Below are 24,808 nucleotides of genomic sequence, written 5' to 3' on the forward strand. Positions count from 1 at the left end.
GAGTTGGAATGATTTCATACCTGTTATTCTCTTGTTTTTTATAATGATTATCATATAAAGGTGTGCCTTGGAAATACTTGTTTACATGAGATAACTTAGACTAAAGTCAACGATCTAAACACTCAGAGAGTCCTTTACCTCCCTGAGCTGACGTTATAAGATTTGTCTGACAGGAGAGAGCTCTCCTCCTCCTTGTTGTAGAAACAACTCCTTATGTACGTTAGCGCTCGCTCGCTCGCTCACACAAAATGCGCTCGTGCCACACACACAGCCAGGCTATGACACACAAAGACCCAGAATAACTTTTAATGCTGTATCCTATTATTTTCGATGGCTTTATGACAGATGAACAGATCACCACTGGGCTTACAACTAAAGACACAGCTACGCAAACAACGCCGCATGTGTACGGCTCTGAGAATCTGCCTTGGTACAAAGTAGCAGTGAAAACATGGTACGGAGTTTCATTGATTTGGGCATTCTCTCAATAAGCAAGTGGAATGGATTTGATAGTGAAGCACTGACACAGCGCTCTATAAAGGGCGGAGAAGGGATAGACCGATTCACGGACTTTCCACATGGTAAAAGTGGGGGGGGTCTAAACTAATCATTTTAAAAGGTGGGGGGGACTTGTCCCACCCTCATATAATAGCTGCGTGTAATACATTAATATTCCTTAATTAAATTGTTACTTTATTGTAAAATTGAAAAAAAATCGAAAACATAATCCAATTTTATTTCAGAAATCAGAGCACAATCTGAAATCCTATCTTCTTCCCATTTGGGGATTTTATTCCAGCAAAGTGGACACTGCAGAGAAAGGGCAACAATCAAATAAGTAGAGTTAAATGTTTAAATAGAGAGGTGAGCACAACCTGTTAAACCCGCGGGGGCGAAAGCACAACAATATGTCTCAGGGCTTCTTAACATTTAACAACCTATTAATGTGTCTTACCCACTTAACGGGAAGCAACTCAGCTAACTGATGATATGAACCATTTTTACCGAAATAAAACACAACTCTAACGCCGAGCGTCTGAATTAGCACTAAACGAAAGAGTGCTGACGCACTTGGCACATAACTCACAACTCACGGTAGCGATCTTTTATACTTCATGCAATCTGCACAGATTGCACAGATACCAATGTTATAAGTATCATCACTGAGCGACCAAAACAGGAAAGACAACACAACTTCACTTTACGGGGCCAAAACGGCAAATACGTCGTACCTTTGCTGTTTTCTGATCAAAAGTTGTGTTCAAGGGCATTAAAACGCTGCTGAAGATTAATCCAATGTCTCTGTGTCACTTTGAAATGATTACTGATAATCCATCATAACATTTAGGAACTTCCCCTCGATTCTATTGTCTCTAACGGTTCAAAAGAGGTGTCAATCACCATCATCGACCGATGGGTTCCAGATGTTTGTTTTTTTTACTAAATCTCTCTAAAAAGGTAAAATGTCACTTGTTTTGCATCAATCTTGATACAGGGTACTTATTATGTTATAGTTTGGATTCCTAAAGCTTTTAGTCTACCATCCCATCATTCAAGGGTGGTTTTCACTATAAATGATGGGGTTTTTTTGGACGGAAACTATAATTTACATTTTTTTACTATGTTAAATCTGAATTTACTTAAAAACAAAAAAAACATCTATGGCATGTCATTTTCGAGCCTGAGGCCTGAAAAACAGGCTTGGGGTTTAACAGGTTAATAAAATAAAAAGTCAAATAAGTACACACCCAAGGTAAAGAAAATAGGTAGCAGCATTATCAAAGTAAACATATACAAATAGTGAAGAAGCAGCCAGTTATAACATGAAGAAATGGCTAAGCAGTATATACTCCATGGCGTTGTTCCAGTCAGTATCTGACAGTCCCTCTGTGTGCCCCCTCAGTCCCTTCAAGTTCCGGGTCCTTCCCACTCACGATGCCAGTAAAGTGAGGGCAAGCGGCCCCGGGCTGACCAGCGGCGTGCCCGCCAGCTTCCCCGTGGAGTTCAACATCGACGCCAAGGACGCCGGCCAGGGCCAGCTGAGCGTGCTCATCACCGTCAGTGACACACTCATAGCACACACACATTTATAAACAAACCTCTGAATGTTATTTTTTTCACAGCTACCTTTTTCTAAACCTGAATGAATGTAATAAACCCAAACTTAAATGTAGGAGCTTTAGTGTGTCAAGACTATAGAATGACATTATCTGTCTGTTTTTTAAGAGATAAAGGCAGCAGTTGTTATCAAAATATGCCACAGCTTGATCATAAGACTAGCAAAATGAATCTTTTTCTTTCTTTTTTTCATGTCCCTTTAGGGGCTCCGTATAAATGAGTGGAAACAGGTTAATAGGAAAATGTATAAAACCACTTAAATCTGTAAAGGTTTTTTTTCTCGTTTGTGAATATAATAAATGCATTCTGTCCCGTCCTCCCTCCTCTCCAGGACCAGGATGGTAAACCCAGGCAGCCCACCATCCACGACAACGGTGACGGAACCTACCGGGTGTCGTACATCCCCCACCGGGCAGGCCGGTACACCATCGTCATCAAGTACGGCGGCGACGACATCCCCGCCTCGCCCTACAGAGTCCGAGCCACCGCCACCGGAGACGCCAGCAAGTGCACAGTCACCGGTACGTTGGCACGGAGGAAGATGTAACACAGAGAACATAAATAATCCCAAATATAAATTACGCATTAAAAAACATTGCTGGAGGGATTGGCCACATTCAAATCATTGAGTAAAAGACTTATTCCAACAAAACACACAACAACCCTTAATAAACTGTGCAAGACGGACAATAGTTGACCATGGAATACTGATTTAACTTAAGATAATTACAGTATTATACTTTACATTTCAAGCAATAATCAGGTTTCCAGCATGAATATCTTTATTACAACTTTTACTACAATTTAAATATTGTTATATATACATTTTTCTCATATTAATTGTTGCTATATATTGTAATAATTTGGCAGACACACTACTTTGCTTTTTATGTTTATAAATATATTATATAATATATTTTATGTTATTTCAATTTATAAAAAAACTGTTAAGGAACCAACATTCTTAATTTAACTCATTATCTTATTATAAATATTAGCTTTTTATTTAAATATTGTTTTATTTAATTTTGAAATATAGCAACTGTAACAAAACTAAAATGTTTACATTAATTTCTTATTTTTATATATTCATATTTTAGCTCATATTATCTTATCCTATTCTAGTTTATTGTGAAATGGAGCAACTACAAGAATCCAACTTCATAAAACAAACAGATTGTGATTGTTAATCCATTAACTGTCCTCTTCCTGCCCCCACCCCAGGTCCGGGTGTGGGTCCCACGGTTGCCATCGGCGAGGAGCTGGGCCTGGTGGTGAACGCTAAGGCTGCTGGGAAAGGGAAGGTGAGCTGTGTGGTGGTTCAGCCCGACGGTAGCGAGGTGGAGGCCGAGGTGCTGGAGAACGAGGACGGCACCTTCGACATCTTCTACACGGCGCCGGCCCCCGGGAACTACGTCATCTACGTCCGCTTCGGGGGGGAGAACATCCCACGCAGCCCCTTCAAAGTCATGGTGAGGGGGAGAATACATTTGTGGTTAGGTTTAGGTTCATACGGCTCTTATGGGGATCCTAAATGGTTTCATGAAAGTCGAGGTCGTCATAAAGCTGAGAACTCAGTACATTTATTTACAGTTTTATATAGAGATTTGTTTTCAAAGCACCATAACTGTGTTTTTAAGTCCTTAACTGCGATTATTGTCTATACATCTATCTATACAGGCTTAAAGGTTTATTTCTTGTCTTCCAGGCAGCTGCTGGTTTGTATTCATGTTAACATCAACACAAATTACTCTTTGACTGTCGAAGCTTTGTTGAGATGTATAATCTATAACTGTGAAGATAAACTGCACAATGCAATGTAAATGCAGATTGATTTGAAAATGGCCAAAAACAATCAGCTGATGCAGCTTTTGGTTGATTAATTTACTTTTTGACCTCATACCTTCAGTTTACAGGAAAGGATTTACCCACAATGCAGTGTGTGTGTTTTTGTTTGTGTGTGTGTCAGATGTTAATCATTACTATCGTGTCTTCAGGCTACTGATGAGGTACCCATCATGCAAGAGGAGAGGTCTCTTCCGTCACAGGCTTCGGCCCCTGGAGTTGGGTTCCAGCCCTGGGTACCCAAAAGCACTCACACACACACGTGCACACACACATGAGGCACAACACAGTCGTATACTGACGTTACACCAAATGTTTCCTACAATTGTCAAACACAAATATCAATCAAGGAAACATCTGTTTGATTTGCCTTAAAGGGGCATTCGTAAGGGTTGTGTTTGGCTGTCATAAATCGACCTTTCATCCAGTATAAAAACCCATTTTTATGATACACTTTCTTAATCTTGGTCCAACTACATATTCCAACTGGATCTTCATTTATCAGAGAAGAGGAGAAGGTTATCAAATGCTAACGGCAGTCCAACAGCACTTATCCTTATAACTGCCTAATTCAATGTTTTAACCAGTTTTAATTACCTGGTTTGTTTGGGTAGAGGAGCCTTTAATTCAGTTCCTGGTAAAAACCTCTTGAAAAAACCCACAATGAATTGAATCCTAACTAGGAGAAGCTCCAATGACAAACTCCCATTAACCCAAATTACCTCACAATCCCAAACAATTAATTTTGTTGTAGCTGATATAATCAAGAGAAAAAAAATTCATATTACAATTTCAAGAAAATCACCATACACTATATGAAAACGTGATTTGTGTAAAGTTTCCCTTTAACACACAGTAGCATAACATAGTCACAAAATGAACAAAACAAACACACACACACACACACACACACACACACACACAGCTCCTCTCTCTTGCAGGTGGCTGCTGGGTAAAATCGCCCCTTGCTCTCTCTCGCTCCATGCTAAGTTGGACTTCCTCGCCTGCTTTGCCTCATCCAGATCATCGCTTCTCTTTTTGTCTCCCAATCCCAATGGGATCGCAGAAATCACCTAACAGCGTAACGTGAATATAAAACAGTCCCAGGTATCTTTGTGATGCAGGAAGCTTTGCTTGAGGATCCATATGTTGTCCTGCAGGGGGATTTCTGTGGTGGTCTGTCTTTCTCCTCTTCTTCAGTCACCTCATCATCATCATCATCATCATCATCATCATCATCATCATCATCATCATCATCATCATTCTAATTCCTCTCTGCTCCCTCGCTCTGCACTTCCCAGGATGCCACAGGCAGCAGCATGTTTCTGTTGCAGGGCACTGAGACTGACAGGAAGTTGTTTCAGGGTTGAATCAAAGTGTTGACTTCCTGTCTCTCTGTCTGTCTTCTGCAGGTGACCTCAGATGGCTTTGATCCTAATAGCAGCAGCATTAATGGAAGCGGCTTCAGGCCGTTCGACATGGTGATCCCTTTCTCCTTCACGAAGGGAGAGATCACAGGTGATTTTTTTTAGATTTTCAGTTGAAGTGTTTTTCCATTAAAACATCTTGAACCTTGAACATCTTTCTTGTTAGTTGGTATGAGAGCGATGGCGTATTGATGATTTTTGTTCTTGTGGTTGTATACATTTATATTTACAGTGCCATATACAGTGGGGCAAAAAAGTATTTAGTCAGCCACCAATTGTGCAAGTTCTCCCACTTAAAAAGATGAGAGACTCAAATCCTGCAGTGCCAGACGTGTCCCCCTGCTTAAGCCAGTACATGTCCAGGCCCGTCTGAAGTTTGCTCGAGAGCATTTAGATGATCCAGAAGAGGATTGGGAGAATGTCAGATGAAACCAAAATAGAACTTTTTGGTAAAAACTCAACTAGACGTGTTTGGAGGAGAAAGAATACTGAGTTGCATCCAAAGAACACCATACCTACTGTGAAACATGGGGGGTGGAACACATCATGCTTTGGGGCTGTTTTTCTGCAAAGGGACCAGGACGACTGATCCGTGTAAAGGAAAGAATGAATGGGGCCATGTATCGTGAGATTTTGAGTGACAACCTCCTTCCATCAGCAAGGGCATTGAAGATGAAACGTGGCTGGGTCTTTCAGCATGACAATGATCCCAAACACACCGCCCGGGCAACGAAGGAGTGGCTTCGTAAGAAGCATTTCAAGGTCCTGGAGTGGCCTAGCCAGTCTCCAGATCTCAACCCCATAGAAAATCTTTGGAGGGAGTTGAAAGTCTGTGTTGCCCAGCGACAGCCCCAAAACATCACTGCTCTAGAGGAGATCTGCATGGAGGAATGGGCCAAAATACCAGCAACAGTGTGTGAACACCTTGTGAAGACTTACAGAAAACGTTTGACCTCTGTCATTGCCAACAAAGGGTATATAACAAAGTATTGAGATGAACTTTTGTTATTGACCAAATACTTATTTTCCACCATCATTTGCAAATAAATTCTTTAAAAATCAGACAATGTGATTTTCTGGAATTTTTTTTCCTAATTTTGTCTCTCATAGTTGAGGTATACCTAGGATGAAAATGACAGGCCTCTCTCATCTTTTTAAGTGGGAGAACTTGCACAATTGGTGGCTGACTAAATACTTTTTTGCCCCACTGTATATATTTATGGCACTGTTAGGTTGTACCTCGACGACCCCCTTTTCAAATACAGTTTGACTTATGATACAACGCTCTTGAGTTATTGTAAATGTTTGAAGCACACAAGTTGGAAACAATCCAAGTAATATTAGTGTAGCCTAATCTTTATCTGCATCTGTGCAGATATACAGGGTTTAAACATCATGAATAGACATGCATAAACCAATACATCCAATCTTTTTTGAGACATTTTACTAAAATCCACAAATGTCAAACTCATGATGGGGATAGAGAAACATCAGAGAATCACAAAAGTCTTTAAGATTCATCCATCCAATAGTTGAGATTGTTCTGTTAGGAACAAAGTGGTATACCTACCAAGAGATAAAGAGCCACGTGTCATACTTTCATACAAGTAACAGAATAATACAACAAATTCAAAATGAATAATCGGATTGAATCATAGATTATTTACATGTGTCTCTTTCTCTGACCCTCAGGGGAGGTGCTGATGCCTTCAGGTAAATCCGCTCAGCCGCTGATCTCTGACAACCTGGACGGGACGGTCACAGTGCAGTACTCCCCCACTGAGGCCGGCCTGCACGAGATGCACATCAAATACAACGGAACACACATCCCAGGTCAGAACACACTCTCTCTCTCTCACACACACACACACACACACACACACACACACACACACACACACACACACACACACACACACACACACACACACACACACACACATCCCAGGTCAGCACACACTAACAATCTCACAGTTAAGCCATAAATGCATGTCGAACACCTTTATTTTCCTTCATTGGAGCAAAGGAGCACAAACCATAAAAACAGAAAGTAGGTAAAAAGCATGTAAACTGAGGACTACCCATGTTTAAGTGAAATGCTTCTTTTTTTTTTACAGAGTCTCCTCTTCAGTTCTACGTGAACCACACCAGCAGTCCCAACGTCACAGCGCACGGCCCCGGGCTCTGCTATGGAGTCGCCAACAAGGTGGCCACATTCACCGTCTTCACAGAGGACGCCTCCGAAGGTACGTTAGCTACAGGACCCCATCCACACTTCTCTAGATCTAAGTTTCTCCACAAAGAATCAATCACCTTCAAGCTCACTACCTTGTTTTCATCAGTCCAAAACCCAACAAAATCAGAAATGCAAGATTATAATTTGGTAGTAAGCGGTTGCGTTTGTAGCAGCAGTAATAGTGGCGTTCTTTGCATTTTGCATGCAATTCAGTTCAGCGATAACATCCTGTTTCAAATTGAATCTGTCTGTCTGTGCAGGGGGTCTGGACCTGGCCATCGAGGGTCCCTCCAAAGCGGATATCAGCTGTGTGGACAACAAGGATGGGACGTGCAGCGTCAGCTACCTGCCCACTCTGCCCGGAGACTACAACATCCTGGTTAAATACAACAGCAAGCACATCGCCGGCAGCCCCTTCACCGCCAGGATCACCGGTCAGCCTCACATACACACACACACACACACACACACACACACACACACACACACACACACACACACACACACACACACACACACACACACACACCACACACACACACACACACACACACACACACACACACACACACACACACACACACACACACACACACACACACACACACACACACACACACACACGGAAAATGGGTGGATGGAAGTCATTCCATCCAATCAGTTTGTTGATTAGCTTTAAATCGCAATTTCTGAATCATGAATGGTACAAAACAGATAAGTTGTATTTTATTGCTTAGAGCGTTCAACAACACCTTTTTGGTTTCTTATGCCAGCCCCACATAAGTGCAGCACAAATGCCCCAACTCACAATGTTAATCAAAGTGCAACATGGTTATTCTATCTGGCTCGGGATTCAGATCCATTCTAACATTTTATTGGTAATTCTGCTTAAGACAAACTGAGCAGAAAACATATGTTTTTGTTTCTGAGTTCTATCATTAAAACTTCTTAAAGGTCCCACGACATGCTTTTCTGGTTATTACCCGTCCCCTTGTGTGTTATGTAGCTTTTTCTGCATGTAAACGGTCTGCAGAGTCACAAACCCTCAAAGTACACCCTGTAGAGAGTAAAACTCTAACTCAGAGAAGACCTGTCTATGCTGCCCCAGAACGCCTCGTTTTTCTTCCTGGGTACAGTGACGTCACGTGACCATACCCAAATGGACCCATTGATCTCGCAGCGGCGAAACTGTGGCGCGCTTACACTGTAGGTGCGCCGCGTTTGGGGGTGCGGGTGCTAGTGGAGCCTCGCAGATGGGGGTGCTGCAGCCCCCTCAGCACCCCCCCTTCCCGCATCCATGGTGCACAGACCTATTAAATCGCATTTTTCAGCTACATGTCCACAGGTGTGTATTTACCTGTGTGTGTGTTTCAGAGGACAACCAGCGGCGCTCTCAGGTCAAACTGGGCTCTGCGGCAGACTTCTCTCTGGACATTAATGAGACGGACCTGAGCCTGCTGACCGCCAGCATCCTGGCTCCGTCTGGCCGTGACGAGCCCTGCCTGCTGAAGAGGCTGGCCAACAACCACATCGGTAACACACACACACACACTCAGAAACTCTCCATCTTCTATTCCAACTTTCATTCCCTCTTGACTGTTTATCCCTCTACCCCCTCTCTCCTCTTCCCAGGTATCTCCTTCATTCCCCGGGAGGTGGGTGAGCACCAGGTCAGCATCCTGAAGAACGGCCGTCACGTGGCCAACAGTCCCATCACCATCATGGTGGTCCAGTCTGAGATCGGAGACGCCAGCGCGGTCAAAGTTCACGGCGATGGCCTGGTGCAGGGAACCACCTTCAACAACTCCAGCTTTGTGGTCGACACGCGGGAGGCTGGTCAGTGTGGAAGCCGATTTTAATTATTTCTTCTTCTTTTGCCATTTTGACTTAAGTAGTGGCTTGACCACAGACAGCTTTGTAAGGGTTTACCATTATAATAATGTTTACATTTATTCATGTTTCCCAGAGGATGAAATTGAAAGAAAACGCTGAAATAAGATGTAGAACATGGTGAACATCATACTTGCGCAACATTAGCATGTTAGCATTTAGCTATCCACCGTCTGCACATCACAGAAGTACTAGCATGTAGACTCTTATTCATGTGTTTGTTATAAACTTTAGGTCCTTTATCGGTAATAATATTGTATGTATTAAACTATTTTAATAACATTGTAATCACAAAGTTAATTCTGAGATTGAGGAACACAATATAAACATTAAATGCCTGTTTCTGCTGTTAGTGAGCCACTGTTAACTTCGTGTGTGTGTGTATTCAGGTTATGGTGGCCTGGCTCTGTCCATCGAAGGTCCCAGTAAGGTGGACATCCAGACGGAGGACATGGAGGACGGGACATGTGGAGTCACCTACTGTCCCACTGAACCAGGGAATTACATCGTCTCCATCCGCTTTGCAGAGGAACATGTCCCAGGTAAAAAAACAACATTTTTATTTGCTGTTGGTGAAAATAATATATCATTTGACTATAGGTAAATTCATTTGATAAAAGGATTCCTCTTTGAAAAAGCTACCATAAATGTTAAACAATATTTTGATTGTGTTGATGTGAATAATTGTTCCAAAAAAAAATTAATGGGAGTAAAACTAATGTTAATGTAATCCGACTACAGTCGGATTGGATTTAAAGGCCCCCATTGGACTATTACAAATATAAAAACATATGACATAAACAGTGTATATATGTCATATGTCATATGTTTTTATATTTGTTGTCACGACCAGATTGAATCCATCAATTAGAACATTTGAAACTAAGCAAACAGACTTTTCTAATCATCATAGTTTCAGGATTGTTCAATGCCTAATAAAGAATATACTTGAATTACCCATAATGTGATATGTCTTTTCAGAAGAATAATGTGTGTGTTTGTGTGTGTCAACAGGAAGTGCGTTTACTGTGCGGGTGACAGGAGAGGGTCGTATCCGTGAGAGCATCACCCGGCGACAGAAGGCGGCGTCTGTTTCCAGCGTGGGGAGTGTGTGTGACCTCAGTCTGAAGATACCAGGTACAGTACACACACACACACACACACACACACACACACACACACACACACACACACACACACACACACACACACACACACACACACACACACACACACACACACACACACACACACACACACACACACACACACACACACACACACACACACACACACCAAATACATCTTAGTTTGGTACAGATCCTGGCAAAATAAATCTCCCCATAAATGAAAATGAGGATAATGATTCAGAAATGAACAGTCCCTGAACTTTCATTAATAATATTGCAATTGCCATATCAGTCAAAAATAATGGCAAACCGATATTTTTTTCGAATTTGATAAGCCCTCATCCGATGGCTCATGATCAGACTCCCTGAAGGACAGGAGCAGCGGCTCTCATTTCTAGAGGGTTTCCCTGGTTCCTTAAAAAGTCTTAAAAGGCATCAAATGTATTCATAATAAACTGCAAAGACCTATAAAGTAGGATGTTAATCGTTTTTTCTGAAGCTGCATTATGAAATCTCAAAATAAATGGTAACACCTATGTAAAAACGTTTTACTGAATATTTCTGAAATAGACATCATGCCGATCTGGATAGCAGAAAAAGTCAGTGGAACGTTCCTTTTGTATTTGACTCCACTTAAAGGCAAAGACATGTCTCAGATGTGTTGTATCCATCGCCTGTGAACAGCAGTGAGCGTTCAGCTGTCTTGTAAGTCAGAGAGAAACTCTTCAGGTAAGCGTTAGCAGCTCCTGATATTTGGGAGCTGAAATCTGACACGACCTTCAGACTGAACACTTCTGCGTCCTCGGAGCTGCTCCTCCTTTTCCTTTTCTCAAACCAATTCCTGTCTGAAATGTCTCTGCTTTCTGTCTCATACTGCTCTGGTGATGTTTGTCAGTTTTGTCGTTCACCCTTTCTTAATCTCTGATCTCCTTTACTCTTCTTCTATCCTTCCCTTTGTCTCACCCTGCATCCTTCTTTCTTTAATCTCTGTTTTTACATTTTTGTCTCCTTATTTTTTTGTTTTCTTCATTTTGTTCCTTTCTTGTTTGTCCTTATCCTCCTCCCTTTTCTCCATCATTGTTCCCTATTTTCCTCCTCAGCTTCTCCTCTTTTCCTCCTCCTCTGCCTTCTTCATTTCCTTCCTCCCCCTCTCCGTGTGTCCTCCTCTCTCTTTTCCCCCCCTTCTTCCTCTAGTGAGCTGGTTCCTGCTGGCCCTCTCTCGGCAGCAGCTCCTCTCTCCCCCCTCCTCCCGCTCCTTCTGCTCCCTCTGGTGGTCTGGAAGATCCAGCGGTCGAGGGGCTCGTTCCTCTGCTGTTGCCCAGGATCCGAGCCTCTCCCCTGGGCACGTGCGCCTCATCTCCGGCCTCTCCGGCCTGGTGCTGGGGGGGGGGAAGAGGGCAGCAAGGGGGGTTTGGGTCGTTGATGCCCGCTGCTCAGTGGGTAGTGCCAGGGTGGAGGGTGCGTTGTTGCTCTGTGGCACTGTTTTTTTCAAACAATGTATCACCTTTTAAATATATTTCCTGAAAAGAGCAATTGACTTCTAGTAGAGCGGAGACTTTATTGTTTGAATACTTTTCATGCAGAATGTGCAACCACATTTGTTGTCAGCTTGTTCAGGTTAGAGTTACTATTACATTACTTAATACTGCTGGCTAGATCATCTTTAATACTATATGAAATATTATAAGTACAATATTTTCTTTTTAAATCTAGTGGAAATGCACATCCAATTCAAAATCCCCAAGTAAAAAAATAAATTAAAAAAAAACCTTACAATTTTACTTCTGGAGTAAAAAGTAAAACTTTCAACCACTGAATAACATCCCAAATTCATAAATACCTCAAATTAAGGTCAAAATAGAAAAATAAAGATAAGATGGCTCTTCCAGTACTGCATCTTTTTTTATTTTCACAATTTATTGAGAAACTTGGACTTCTTTTGACTTTTTGGACTCATTGTTTTCAGCTATATTGATGCTAAAACAAACACACATTTAACACAAATAAGTTTTCTTGATTTTCCAACTGAGCAAACATCATCTTCAATGTGATAGCATTTATAATGATTTGCATTGAAAAAAAGGAATATTAGACAATCTGGTTATCAAACTTGTATTTACATTATTTTTATTGAACCTATCATATTATAATTATTTAAGAATCCATGCACAACTGTTTACAAAATGTATATTAAAGAAAAACCTGCCGCATATTTCAGAAACTCTGCTCTAGGGGGAACCTCCCAGTGTTTGTAACATAACTGCAACTGCTCTTAATTTCTCTTATCCTCATCATTTTTCTACTTGGATAATTTACCTGATTAATGTAATTGTATCAAATCATAATCAAATATGTACTCATAATACAAAAATGCTTTTTTTGAAAAGCTTGTAAAGGTGGAGCTAATATTTAATAACTTTATACTGCTGGCTAGCTTCATGATACTATATCAAATGTTATTTTTTATTTGAATTTTTTTTATTAATAATGTAAACCTACAAATTAAGTGGTAACTAAAGTTTTTAAGATAAATGTGGTGCAGCAAAAAGTAAGTACAGTTCTGGAATAAATGTACTAAGAGTAACTTCCCAAATGATTACAAAAATAATCCATATGTATAATAACCCTCTTCCTGTGTGCAGCGATCGACATGCAGGACGTCTCCGCGGAGGTCTCCTCCCCCTCGGGGGCCCGCCAGCCTGCAGAGCTGGTCGCCGCAGGCAACGACACCTACTGTGTGCGCTTCGTTCCCACGGAGATGGGCGTGCACAGCGTGAGTGTGCGGTACAGGGGCGCGCACGTGCCAGGCAGCCCCTTCCAGTTCACTGTGGGGCCCCTGGGAGAGGGGGGGGGCCGCAAAGGTGAGGGCAGGAGGTCCGGGACTGGAGGGAGCCCAGGCAGGAGAGCCAGGTACACACACAGACACACACACACACACACACACACACACACACACACACACACACACACACACACACACACACACACACACACACACACACACACACACACTTGACAATAATTTAACCGAAATACCCTGCCAGGTGTTGCAAACCCTTTTCCATTTAAAGTAAAACCAACCCGGTTGTTTCACGATGATTCATAACGATAATAAACCAGTGACAGAAATATCAGAGTTTTGCTTACCCTCTTTTTCTTAAGAAGCCCAGCGAACAACTAAACGGGTCATAAACAAATCATGAAATAGTATGCTTAGAAAAAAAAAATCATAATTTACTTAGCATTTGATTATTTTTTTTTTAAATCATATACTGTAATATGTTTTCAAAAATGTCCCTGCCACTCCTCTCTGATGTGACTCCACCAGCTGTTCAGACCCCAGCAGGGAGAACTAAATGCTGCTTTTGCACATGGTCACTCTCACCCCCTCCCCTCTCTATCTCTCTCTCTCTCCAGCTGAGTTCAGTATCTGGACGAGGGAGGCGGGGGCCGGCGGTCTCTCCATCGCTGTTGAGGGTCCCAGCAGGGCGGAGATCTCCTTCGACGACCGCAAAGACGGGTCCTGCGGAGTCTCCTACGTGGCTCAGGACCCCGGTACAGAAACATTCAAACAGTGTAGTCTGATGATTGTTCACTGATGCATTTATATTCTTATCAACTTTTGTTGGTACTAAGTGTTTCTGTTTTCGGTTTGAGAAGCGATTTGGATTACATTTTGATTGATTAATTTGTTTGATCGCGTCTCCCCCCCTCCTCTGCAGGTGATTATGAGATTTCGGTGAAGTTTAACGAGCAGCACATCCCTGACAGCCCGTTCCTGGTTCATGTGGTCGCTCCGGCCAACGACGCCCGCCGCCTCAGTGTTACCGGCCTTCAGGTGAGGCACGAGGAGACACCCCCACACCCTCTGAGGCTCAGTTGCATAAAAGTGTGATATCATGAGCACAACAATAAATCATGGGCGAAGATAGATATTAAGATTTTGAGTTAAAACACACACAGCTGGCTGATTTCATTCCACTTATTTTTTTAAATAAAGTTTCCTTGTATTTATTTTTTGGAGTGATGTATTGTGAGTAATAGTAGCAAGTCTCATCCTCGAAGTTAAACAAACTCTCTGATTTAGCCCCCCACTATAATTGAGTTTCTCATTAAAGAATTAAAGCCATTTCAGTGGAACCTTTGTGTTGCTCAGATAGTCAGATAACGTTTTTTGTTTCTTTCTTTATGCAACTGGCCTCATGGATGTGACCGCAGCCAGGCAAACGCACCGCTTCTGTGTGAAGTTGACACCTCAATCTGAGAGGCACTAAAGGAAACCTTTGGGGATTTTTGGACACATTTTTAAGAATGAACTAAAGCTCTAACTTTAAGTTTCATTTTATTTTCCGCTAATTGATTATTTCGTTTATAATGTCAGATATCAGTGAAAAATATCCCAAATGATGTCTGCAATTGTCAGAAAAACTAAATATGATCAGTTTACATTCATGTTAAATTGAATCCTCACATTTGAAGCACATGAACCAAAGAGTGACTGTTGATAACTGACCAGTTATTGGATGTATTGACATTATTCAGTGTGTCAGTGAACTGATAAATACATGTTCTGACTCTACAAGGTCATCATTACATCATGAAATCAACAGATGTTCTTAACATATATTAAACACACTCACCTGATGAGATTACATTATCACGAAAAAGGATTCCTCTTGTATTTTTACAATAAACTTTTCGTGACATTTAGTATTGACAATGGTCTAGAAGAAAAGGTCAGGAGGTGACTAATAATAACATATTAGACACTTTAGATTTACAGGTTAAAATGATTCTATATAACAAGAAAAGGTGTCTCCAATATTCATTTAAAACATTTGGTCAGCTGATCTGTCCTCTCAGCTGATCTGTCCTCTGAGCGTTTTGCCTGGCTCTGGTCATCCCTCTTCTGTCTGGTGTGGAACTGCTGGTGTTTCTCTTGTGTTTCATTTAAAGGCTCTTAACAGCACCTTCATCATCTTCATCATCCGCTCTGGATGCTGAGCAATGGCAGACGGAGGCGGGCCACTCAGAACACCTGCCGAACTGTTGTGTTACGTCACTATGACCAGGAAGAGCAAAATAAAAATGTCCAACGAGGCGTTCTGAGGCAGCATAGACAGGTCTTTTCTGTGTTAGAGTTGTACTCCCTACAGGGTGTAGTTTGAGGGGTTTTGACTCTGCAGACCGTTTCCATGCCGTAAAACCTTCATAACACACAAGGGGACGGGTAATAACCGGAAAAGCATGACATGGGACCTTTAAGTACCAAATGTAAAGAGCCGGCAATGTCATTATCATCAAAACATGGTTCAACTAAAACTACTCACTAAATCTGAGATGGCTTACAGCATTTAACAGACTGTACTATAACACTGTACGACTGTAGATTTAACTCTTCAGATGCGTTTTAACCCTGTCGCTGCCTCTGTCTGCTGCAGCTGCACCACCTGGAGCTCAGGTAAGAGTGGAAGAACATATAGTTCAGAGAAAAGATAGAACCAGAGCCGAGACAACAGTATCTGGTTTGTAGTATTCCTCCACTCTTTTATACAGTGTCTGTGTTTTGGAGTGTTGGGTTTTTTCTTCCTTGATGTTTCTCTTTCTGGCCCTGTACCCTGACTGTGTGTGTGACCTCGGTAGGAGTCTGGTCTGAAGGTGAATCACCCAGCATCCTTTGCGGTGCGTCTGAACGGAGCGCAGGGCAAGATGGAGGCCAAAGTCCACAGTCCCTCCGGAGCTCTGGAGGAGTGTGTGGTGACCGAGCTGGAAAAAGGTGTGTGTGTGTATGTGAGCTTTAAGTGGGTTTTTTTATTGCATCTGTGGTGAAAGAAAAATCCTGTTCTGCAATGCGTTGAATAATTATCAGTATAGTTTGGTCTATAGCTGCTTTTAGAAGATATTTCTAGAACAAATGTTCAAGTAAAAATACTTCCTGTTAGGACTGGGAAATAACTATAATATATTACCCACTTTATTTATTCCACATTACTTGTTATTATTCATCAAAATTCTTATTGTGTAAATATTTTTCAAAGCATCAAGGGTCAACCCAACAATATTGATTGAGTTATTTGCTCGAAAATATCTTAATTTTAGATTTTCTTCATATCGCCATATGTCAACTTAAATCATAATCAGATGTATTGATTTGGGTTTTTTCGTTTTTTATTAAAATAAATAAAACACTAAAGCTACTAAAATAAAAAATAATAATACATTTTACAGGAATAATAATCAGATAATAAGAATGACACATTTTCTCTTAAAAATAAAATATGTGAAGTATATCAGGATTAAAAAGTGGAAGCGCTGTGCAGTTTGTTCTAAAAGAAGCCAGAACTTTGAGTTCTAATAACTAAGTCCTCTGTCCTCCAGACAAGTACGCTATCCGGTTCATCCCGAGAGAGAACGGAATCCACACCATCGACGTGAAGTTCAACGGCTCTCACATCCCGGGAAGTCCTTTCCAGGTCCGGGTCGGAGAGCCGGGACAGACCGGAGAGCCCGGCCTGGTGTCGGCATACGGATCGGGGCTGGAGAGAGGAACCACAGGTGGGAGAGCTGTTGTTATTATTTCATATTATTTCATATCAGAATAAATATATATTTTTAAAGGCCATATTATACATTTTAGGCTTCAGATACGCTCTTAAGTAACATTTAAGCACTTTTAAAGCACTTTGAACATTTCCAGACTCTCCAAGGCTTTATCATCTAATCTAAATGTATATTGTAAATGGGAAATAAAAAATGACAGATTTATAATGTGCCCACAGCAATAAACTTTTTTACTTTGTTTATTTCACAAGCCTTTGGTTTTAAATATTACTTTTATGTTGTGGCTTCCAACACATTGTATGAAGCATTACATGCATTTTTCCATAGGGCGACAAATCTGTGAGAATAACTTCTTGCATTTTAACAAAGCGTTATTGTTTGTTTTAAATCATGCAGGTAGCCAGTCAGAGTTCATCATTAACAACACTAAGGCGGGGCCCGGGGCCCTTGCAGTGACCATCGAGGGGCCATCTAAAGTGAAGATGGACTGTAAGGAGGTTCCTGAGGGCTACAAGGTGCACTACACCCCCATGGCTCCTGGAAACTACCTGATCAGCATCAAGTACGGAGGACCCAACCACATCACCGGCAGCCCCTTCAAAGCCAAGGTCACAGGTCAGTGAACGTCCTTGCACTCATCCACTTTAACCTTGCGATGCAAAACATTATATATGCATCTGTAATCAATAGGTCTGTTGAGTCTTTTGCATTATTCTTTCGGTGGAAAAATACAATCTGAAAATGTAAGTGTACATTAATGCTTTATTTTCTGTACAGCAATTACTCATTTGTGTCTCGAAACATCATGTGATTTTTTTGTAATTGCCTTTTTGAGCACTACCTCAAGAAAAAAGTCATATTGTCATGTCATATTTAATCTAAAGTTATATACATTATTTTTCATCTAAATAGTTTTGTTTTTTAAAGTGAGAAATACGCTCGCTTGAATATATTCCTTGAAATTCTTGATTTACAATATAATCTTATATTTACAAAGTGTTTTGGTCCTTTTTTTATTATTAAAAATTGTGTTCTATACTGAAACGGTATTGTTTCCATCTTATTATATTTTTAAAGATATTTTATCGAAATTGGCACAAGCTAGCTGACTCATTTTATGGAAAGTCCTGGTTTTCTCGAGCAACTTATGACTTTTTTTTCGGTAAAAAAACGTTTTTAAAAACGATCTTACCTGATTTGTCTGTCTCTCTTAGGCGCTCGGCTGGTGAATGTGACCAACGCCAGCGAGACGTCCACCCTGACGGTGGATCCAGTGGTCAGGTCCAGCAGCAGTTTCTCCCAGAGTGCTTTGCCCCGGCTCACAGACTCTGATGCCAGCAAGGTGTCGAGCCGCGGCCCCGGCCTCAGCAAGGCCTTCGTGGGCCAGAGGAGCAACTTCTCTGTCGACTGCAGCAAGGCCGGTAAGTACGGCTCATGATCGATGGATTTTTTCTTTAGCTTTAGTGGTATCGCACTTTTCATACAGAGGATGCATCTTAAGAGTGCTTTGAGAGTTTGGTGCAAAACACAACACAATCAGTTGAAGTCAGAGGATAAAATATGTTAGCACACATGCAGCGTGAGTACATGATACATACAGTACATGATTCCAGGGAATACAAGAAGGTCAAATAAATGAGAATACTTTATTTATGAGTTTGAAAACAGTTGCTCCTTTTTAGAATAAAATGAAATGTAAATATAATACCATAGAATACAAATAGGTATGTTAACATAGAAAGCTAAAGTCAAAATGTGAAGTACAAAATATATATAAAAAAACATTGTTGTACACAAAATAAGTTAAAGTAACAATTTGCAATAAAAAATAAATAACACACCAATCCAAGGTAGTTATTGCTAATTAAAGCTAAGTTGAACGAAAACACGTTTACCAACATTGATTGACGTGTAAACTTCCGCCCCTCTTCCTCCAGGTAAGAACATGCTCCTGGTGGGGGTGCTCGGCCCCCTGGTCCCCTGTGAGGAGGTTCTGGTCAAACACCTGGGCAACCTGCAGTACAACGTGAGCTACATGCTGAAGGAGCGGGGGTGCTACATCCTGGTGGTGAAGTGGGGCGACGACCACATCCCAGGCTCCCCCTTCCAAGTCAACGTCCCCTGAGGCAACCAATAAAAACACACCGTCACTCCTCCTGAACCATTTTGCATCCCTGTTTGAGTGGAAACACTCTACTGCAGATAATCATCCAATAAACAACTTGCTTTACAAAGTTAAAGAGGTGCACTTTGCCTTCAGATGTGTTCATTTCAAATCACAAGTATAAAGGATCTGACACAATTGATTTACTTGCTAAAAACTGAACTTGATAAAGGAGAGGAAAGCGTTAAAAAACACTTTAGTTTAGTTTTAAACTAAAAATGTTAAGGAAGAGAAGTGAACACATCCATAAATGTAAGTTGGACCATTTTTCTGCAGTGAATCAGGGAAGCAAAATGGTAAAAGAAACTATAATCTGACCTAAAACTGGAGTCAAAATGATCTGATTTGGAAAGATAACTATCATCTGTTGATTTTTGCTGACCTGAAATTGACAAATTGTGAACTTGACGATAGTTTTTATACGTGATTGGTAAACTAAGACGGCTTGACATTAGTTGGTGAGAACACAAAATCTGCATGTTTCCAAAGTGTTAAAACTAGATTTGGGCTCAGAAAAGTTGAGTCAAACTTGGACAAGACGACTGGAATTACACAGCAATTGCCTCAGTTTAGTACCAGGAGCGGCACTAAGTACGGCAAAGTACTTGGTTTGAACGCGGCTAATAGAGACAGACTGTATATTTAACCTGGACTTCTGAATCCTATCATGTTCTCTGACCAGTCAGTTGCCTTTTCAACAAAATTATGTGCTGTGGATTTAAAAAATGATTTAACATCTCAATTTTAAGAACTGGAATTATGTTTCTTTAAAGCACTCGAGGCGACAGGAAGCGTCAAACTGTACACGACTACTGATGTTTATTATTGATTTATTAGCTCCCACAATCCCTAAAGTACATAATGTTGCCACTACTACTTTATTATGTGCTTCATCTGTGGGTTCATCTCTTTGCTGTATTTTTCACATGAAAAGATCTGACTGTTCCTCGGATCTGACCAGTGTTTCTGTGTTCGATTGTACTGCAAAGTCAATCGGTGCATAAATTGCAAAAATATTACTCTACAATCAGATCTGAGCTGTCTTTATGTCTCCGATGTTGTTGCCTAATCATTGATACTTTTGATACTTAAGGGATGAGAGAATTTTTGTATTGTGGGAAAAAATGACTTCTTGTTTTTTTATTATTAGGGATTGGGTGTTTAATGTGAAACTAAACCCTGAGATGATGTATATTTTGATCATTAAAATCAGCTGGAGCTAAGGAGGTTGTCTTCTATCTTTAATTTCCTGGCTTTTTTAACATCCTTTATAAATATAATTCTACTTTAACTTAATAAAATAATATAATTAACAATGCATGTCTTTCTTAAAACATAATAACTGATCAGGGGACAGATGTATACAGGAAAAGATGTGAACACCATTTCTCATGCATTCTTAATCATATTTTCTTGTCACAATATGCTGTGTTCAGGTCGATAACATCTTATAAAACTCATGTTGTTGACTTAAAATGTAGTGTCTTATAATGTCTTATAAATTATATTATAGTATGCCATTGAAATTTCCTTTTAAAATTCATAGTACAGTATCACACAAATATTTTAAATAAATAAAAACATAGTCTAGTATGCTTTAAATAGTCATAAATACTAATTCTAATTCAGCATGACTAAACTAACAAAAATATCTGAACATAATATCCCCAAAAATCCTATGTATATAATAGTATTTATGTTAAGAATGTAATAAATATGCAATACATGATATAAATAGATACTATTTATAGTATGTCTTTACAAATGTATAATATAGTATAGTATGCCATACATCATTGAACGTTGACCTTAATTAAATGTATTATGTCAACAAATTACACATGACTGTATTAGGTTAGTTGAAAGCAATAATATTAAGTAAAAGAAAAGGTTAAATTTAACATCATTGCTTTAAACAAACTTAATAAAATGATTTGTAATTTGTTGACATAACACATTTATTTAAAGTCAACATTTCAGTTGTTTCTGTGTATGCGATAAAAAGGCATCATTTGAAAAAATGCAATGAAACAATCATAGTATAGTATTTCATACAAATAAAAGAAAGTGTCTTAGGCTATAGTATGAAAAAAAACATTATTTATAAAAATCTAACATAATATCCCATCATTACATTACATTACATTGCATTGCATTTAGCTGACGCTTTTATCCAAAGCGACTTACAATAAGTGCATTCGACCAAGAAGATACAAACTTGAAGAAAACAGAATCAAGTAAGTACATCAGGTTTCATAGAGCAAAAACATTTCAAATGCTACTCAACTGGCTTATCTTATCTTTAGATAAGCCAGTCCTTTATTAGTATATAAGTGCTTTGTTAGCAATTATTTGTTAGTAATTCTAACGCTCGAAGTGGAGTCGAAAGAGATGAGTTTTCAGTCTGCGCTGGAAGATGTGTAAGCTTTCTGCTGTCCTGATTTCAATGGGGAGCTCATTCCACCATTTTGGAGCCAGGATAGCAAACCCACGTGTTTTTGCTGATGGGAACTTGGGTCCCCCTCGCAGTGCTGGTGCAGCGAGCCGTTTGGCCGATGCAAGGCAAGTTTATTTATATAGCACCTTTCAACACAAGACAATTCAAAGTGCTTTACAAAAAATGAAAGACATTAAGAAAATGGTATTTAAAATCAGTCATTAAAAAGCAAAGATAAAAATAAACATTAAAAGAAAAAATACATGGATAAATGTTACAGTGCAGTTTAAGATGTGAATAGTTCAAGTAAAAGCAGCGGGAAAAATAAAAGTATTTAGCCTAGATTTAAAAGTAGTAAGAGTTGCAGCGGACCTGCAGGTTTCTGGGAGTTTGTTCCAGATATTTGGAGCATAATAACTGAACGCTGCTTTACCATGTTTAGTTCTGACTCTGGGGACAGAAAGCTGACCAGTCCCTGAAGACCTGAGAGATCTGGATGGTTCATAATTTAGCAGGAGGTCACAAATGTATTTTGGGCCTAAACCATTCAGTGTTTTATAAACCAGCGGCAGTATTTTTGAAATCTATTCTTTGACACACAGGAAGCCAGTGTAAAGACTTCAGAACAGGAGTGATGTGATCCACTTTCTTAGTGTTAGTGAGGACTCGAGCAGCAGCGTTCTGAATCAGCTGCAGCTTTCTAATATATTTTTTAGTGAGACCTGTGAAGACACCATTGCAGTAGTCGAGTCTACTGAAGATAAAAGCATGGACAAGTCCTGCTGCGACATTAGTCTTTTAATCCTACTGTAGATATGTTTTTTAGGTGATAGTAGGCTGATTTAGTAACAGTTTTAATGTGACTGTTGAAACTCAGGTCAGAGTCCATGACTACACCTAGATTTCTGGCTTTATCTGTTGTTTTGAACATTGCAGACTGAAGCTCAGCGCTAACTTTTATACGTTCTGACTTGGCTCCAAAAACCATTACCTCAGTTTTATCTTTGTTTAATTGGAGAAAGTTCTGATACATCCAGTCATTGATTTGTTCAATGCACTTACTCAGTGTTTTAATTGGAGCATAGTCTCCTGGTGAAATTGTTACGTAAATTTGTGTGTCATCTGCATAGCTATGGTAACTTATTTTGTTGTTTTTCATTATCTGAGCCAGTGGTAGCATGTAGATGTTAAAGAGAAGAGGCCCCAAGATGGAGCCTTGAGGAACCCCACATGTCATATTTGTCAACTCAGATGTGTATTTACCTATAGAAACAAAGTTGTAATATGCTGTGGTCAACAGTGTCGAACGCAGCACTGAGATCTAATAATACTAACACTGAAGTTCTGCCACTGTCTGTGTTTAAGTGGATGTCATTAAAGACCTTTACAAGAGCAGTCTCAGTGCTGTGGTTTGGACGAAAGCCTGACTGGAACACATCAAAACAGTTATTTAAATGCAAGAAATTACTCAACTGTTGAAAAACTACTTTTTCAATGATTTTACCTAGAAATGGCAGGTTTGATATGGGCCTGTAATTGTTCATTACTGAAGCATCTAGATTATTATTTTTTAAGAGCGGGTTTAATGACTGCAGTTTTCAGGGCCTGTGGAAAAATACCTGAGTGAAGAGATTTGTTTACTATATGAAGTAGATCTGAGGCCATGCAAGGCAAAACATCTTTGACAAATCCTGTTGGAATAATATCAAGGCAGCAGGAGGAGGATTTCAGAAGTTGTATAATGTCCTCTAGGTTTTTATCATTAATCTGATGGAATTGTGTCATGGTGTTTGAATTGATGTTAGGTGGACAACACATTTGCTGTTCCTGATGCAGAGGCACTGACTGCTTGTCTGATTTTCTGAATTTTGTCAGTGAAGAAGGAGGCAAAATCATTGCACGCCCTGGTGGATAGAAATTCAGAGGCTACTGACACTGGGGGGTTAGTTAGTCTGTCGACGGTAGCAAACAAGGCACGTGCGTTGTTTTTGTTTTTGGTAATGATGTCAGAGAAGAACGATTGTCGTGCGTTTTTCAATTCCAAATTATAAAGGCCAAGTCTCTCTTTATAGATTTCAAAGTGAACCTGGAGATTTGTTTTTCGCCACCTGCGTTGAGCTTTTCGACACTCTCTTTTCTGCTCTCATGGTCATGGCCTTTCTCCATGGAGATATTTTCTTGCCAGACACTTCCTTTACCTTAGTTGGAGCAATGGCATCTATAACATTTTTAATTTTTGAATTAAAATGATCTACTAGCTCATTTACTGAGATGTTAGCAGGGGCAAGTGTGGAAGAAAAATTCTGAGTAAACATTTCCCTAGTATTTTCAGTTAAATATCGCTTTGTGGTTACCTCTTTTTGAACATTTTTGTGAACAGAAATAGAGCTCTCAAAGAAAAACACAGGAATGGTCAGAGAGTGCAACATCAGTCACCACAACCTTAGAGATATTCAGACCCTTTGAGATAATTAAGTCCAGAGTGTGCCCCTTATTGTGCGTGGGCTCCGTCACATGCTGAGTCAGTCCATAGCTATCAAGAACACAAAACAGTTCTTTAGCCCCTCTGTCCTGGGGGTTGTCAACATGGATGTTAAAATCACCAACAATGACTAGACGGTCAAAGTCAATACACACTATAGACAGCAGTTCAGTAAAGTCATCAAAAAAGCTTGCACAGTATTTGGGTGGTCTATAGATATTTAGGAACAGAGCTCGAGAGGAGCATTTCAGCTGAAGGGCCACATATTCAAAAGAATCAAAGTTTCCATACGATGTCTTCCTGCATTGAAGAGAATCATTGAACAGAATAGCAACTCCACCCCCTTTCTTATGCTTTCTTTCCTGACTCATAAAACTAAAGTTGGGAGGGGTTGATTCGATAAGAACAGCTGCACTGTTATTTTGTTCAATCCAAGTTTCTGTTAAAAACATAAAATCGAGATTGTGCTCAGTGATTGATTACAAATGTTTTTCCTGCCAAAGACCTGACATTTAATA

At 40.2% G+C, this 24,808-nt stretch overlaps 1 protein-coding gene across 1 annotated transcript in view; it reads left to right on the forward strand.

Annotated features, from left to right (window-relative positions):
• The window catches only part of LOC117542261 (filamin-B), a gene marked incomplete at its 5' end in the record, with an annotated part of 50,575 nt that extends 29,981 nt beyond the window's left edge, over positions 1 to 20,594 (forward strand). Inside the window, 21 exon segments of the mRNA XM_034209831.1 lie at positions 1,904 to 2,057; positions 2,450 to 2,639; positions 3,343 to 3,590; positions 4,116 to 4,199; positions 5,376 to 5,481; positions 7,083 to 7,223; positions 7,508 to 7,636; positions 7,887 to 8,060; positions 9,001 to 9,159; positions 9,259 to 9,462; positions 9,906 to 10,058; positions 10,531 to 10,653; positions 13,289 to 13,491; positions 13,493 to 13,556; positions 14,064 to 14,201; positions 14,369 to 14,484; positions 16,290 to 16,422; positions 17,025 to 17,201; positions 17,604 to 17,822; positions 18,422 to 18,628; positions 19,145 to 20,594. Of these exon segments, the coding sequence (XP_034065722.1) occupies positions 1,904 to 2,057; positions 2,450 to 2,639; positions 3,343 to 3,590; positions 4,116 to 4,199; positions 5,376 to 5,481; positions 7,083 to 7,223; positions 7,508 to 7,636; positions 7,887 to 8,060; positions 9,001 to 9,159; positions 9,259 to 9,462; positions 9,906 to 10,058; positions 10,531 to 10,653; positions 13,289 to 13,491; positions 13,493 to 13,556; positions 14,064 to 14,201; positions 14,369 to 14,484; positions 16,290 to 16,422; positions 17,025 to 17,201; positions 17,604 to 17,822; positions 18,422 to 18,628; positions 19,145 to 19,332 (3,310 nt within the window).
• Positions 20,595 to 24,808: the final 4,214 nt, after the last annotated feature.

The sequence above is a fragment of the Gymnodraco acuticeps genome, unplaced genomic scaffold (assembly GCF_902827175.1).
Source record: "Gymnodraco acuticeps unplaced genomic scaffold, fGymAcu1.1, whole genome shotgun sequence".
In the NCBI taxonomy this organism is placed as follows: domain Eukaryota; kingdom Metazoa; phylum Chordata; class Actinopteri; order Perciformes; family Bathydraconidae; genus Gymnodraco; species Gymnodraco acuticeps.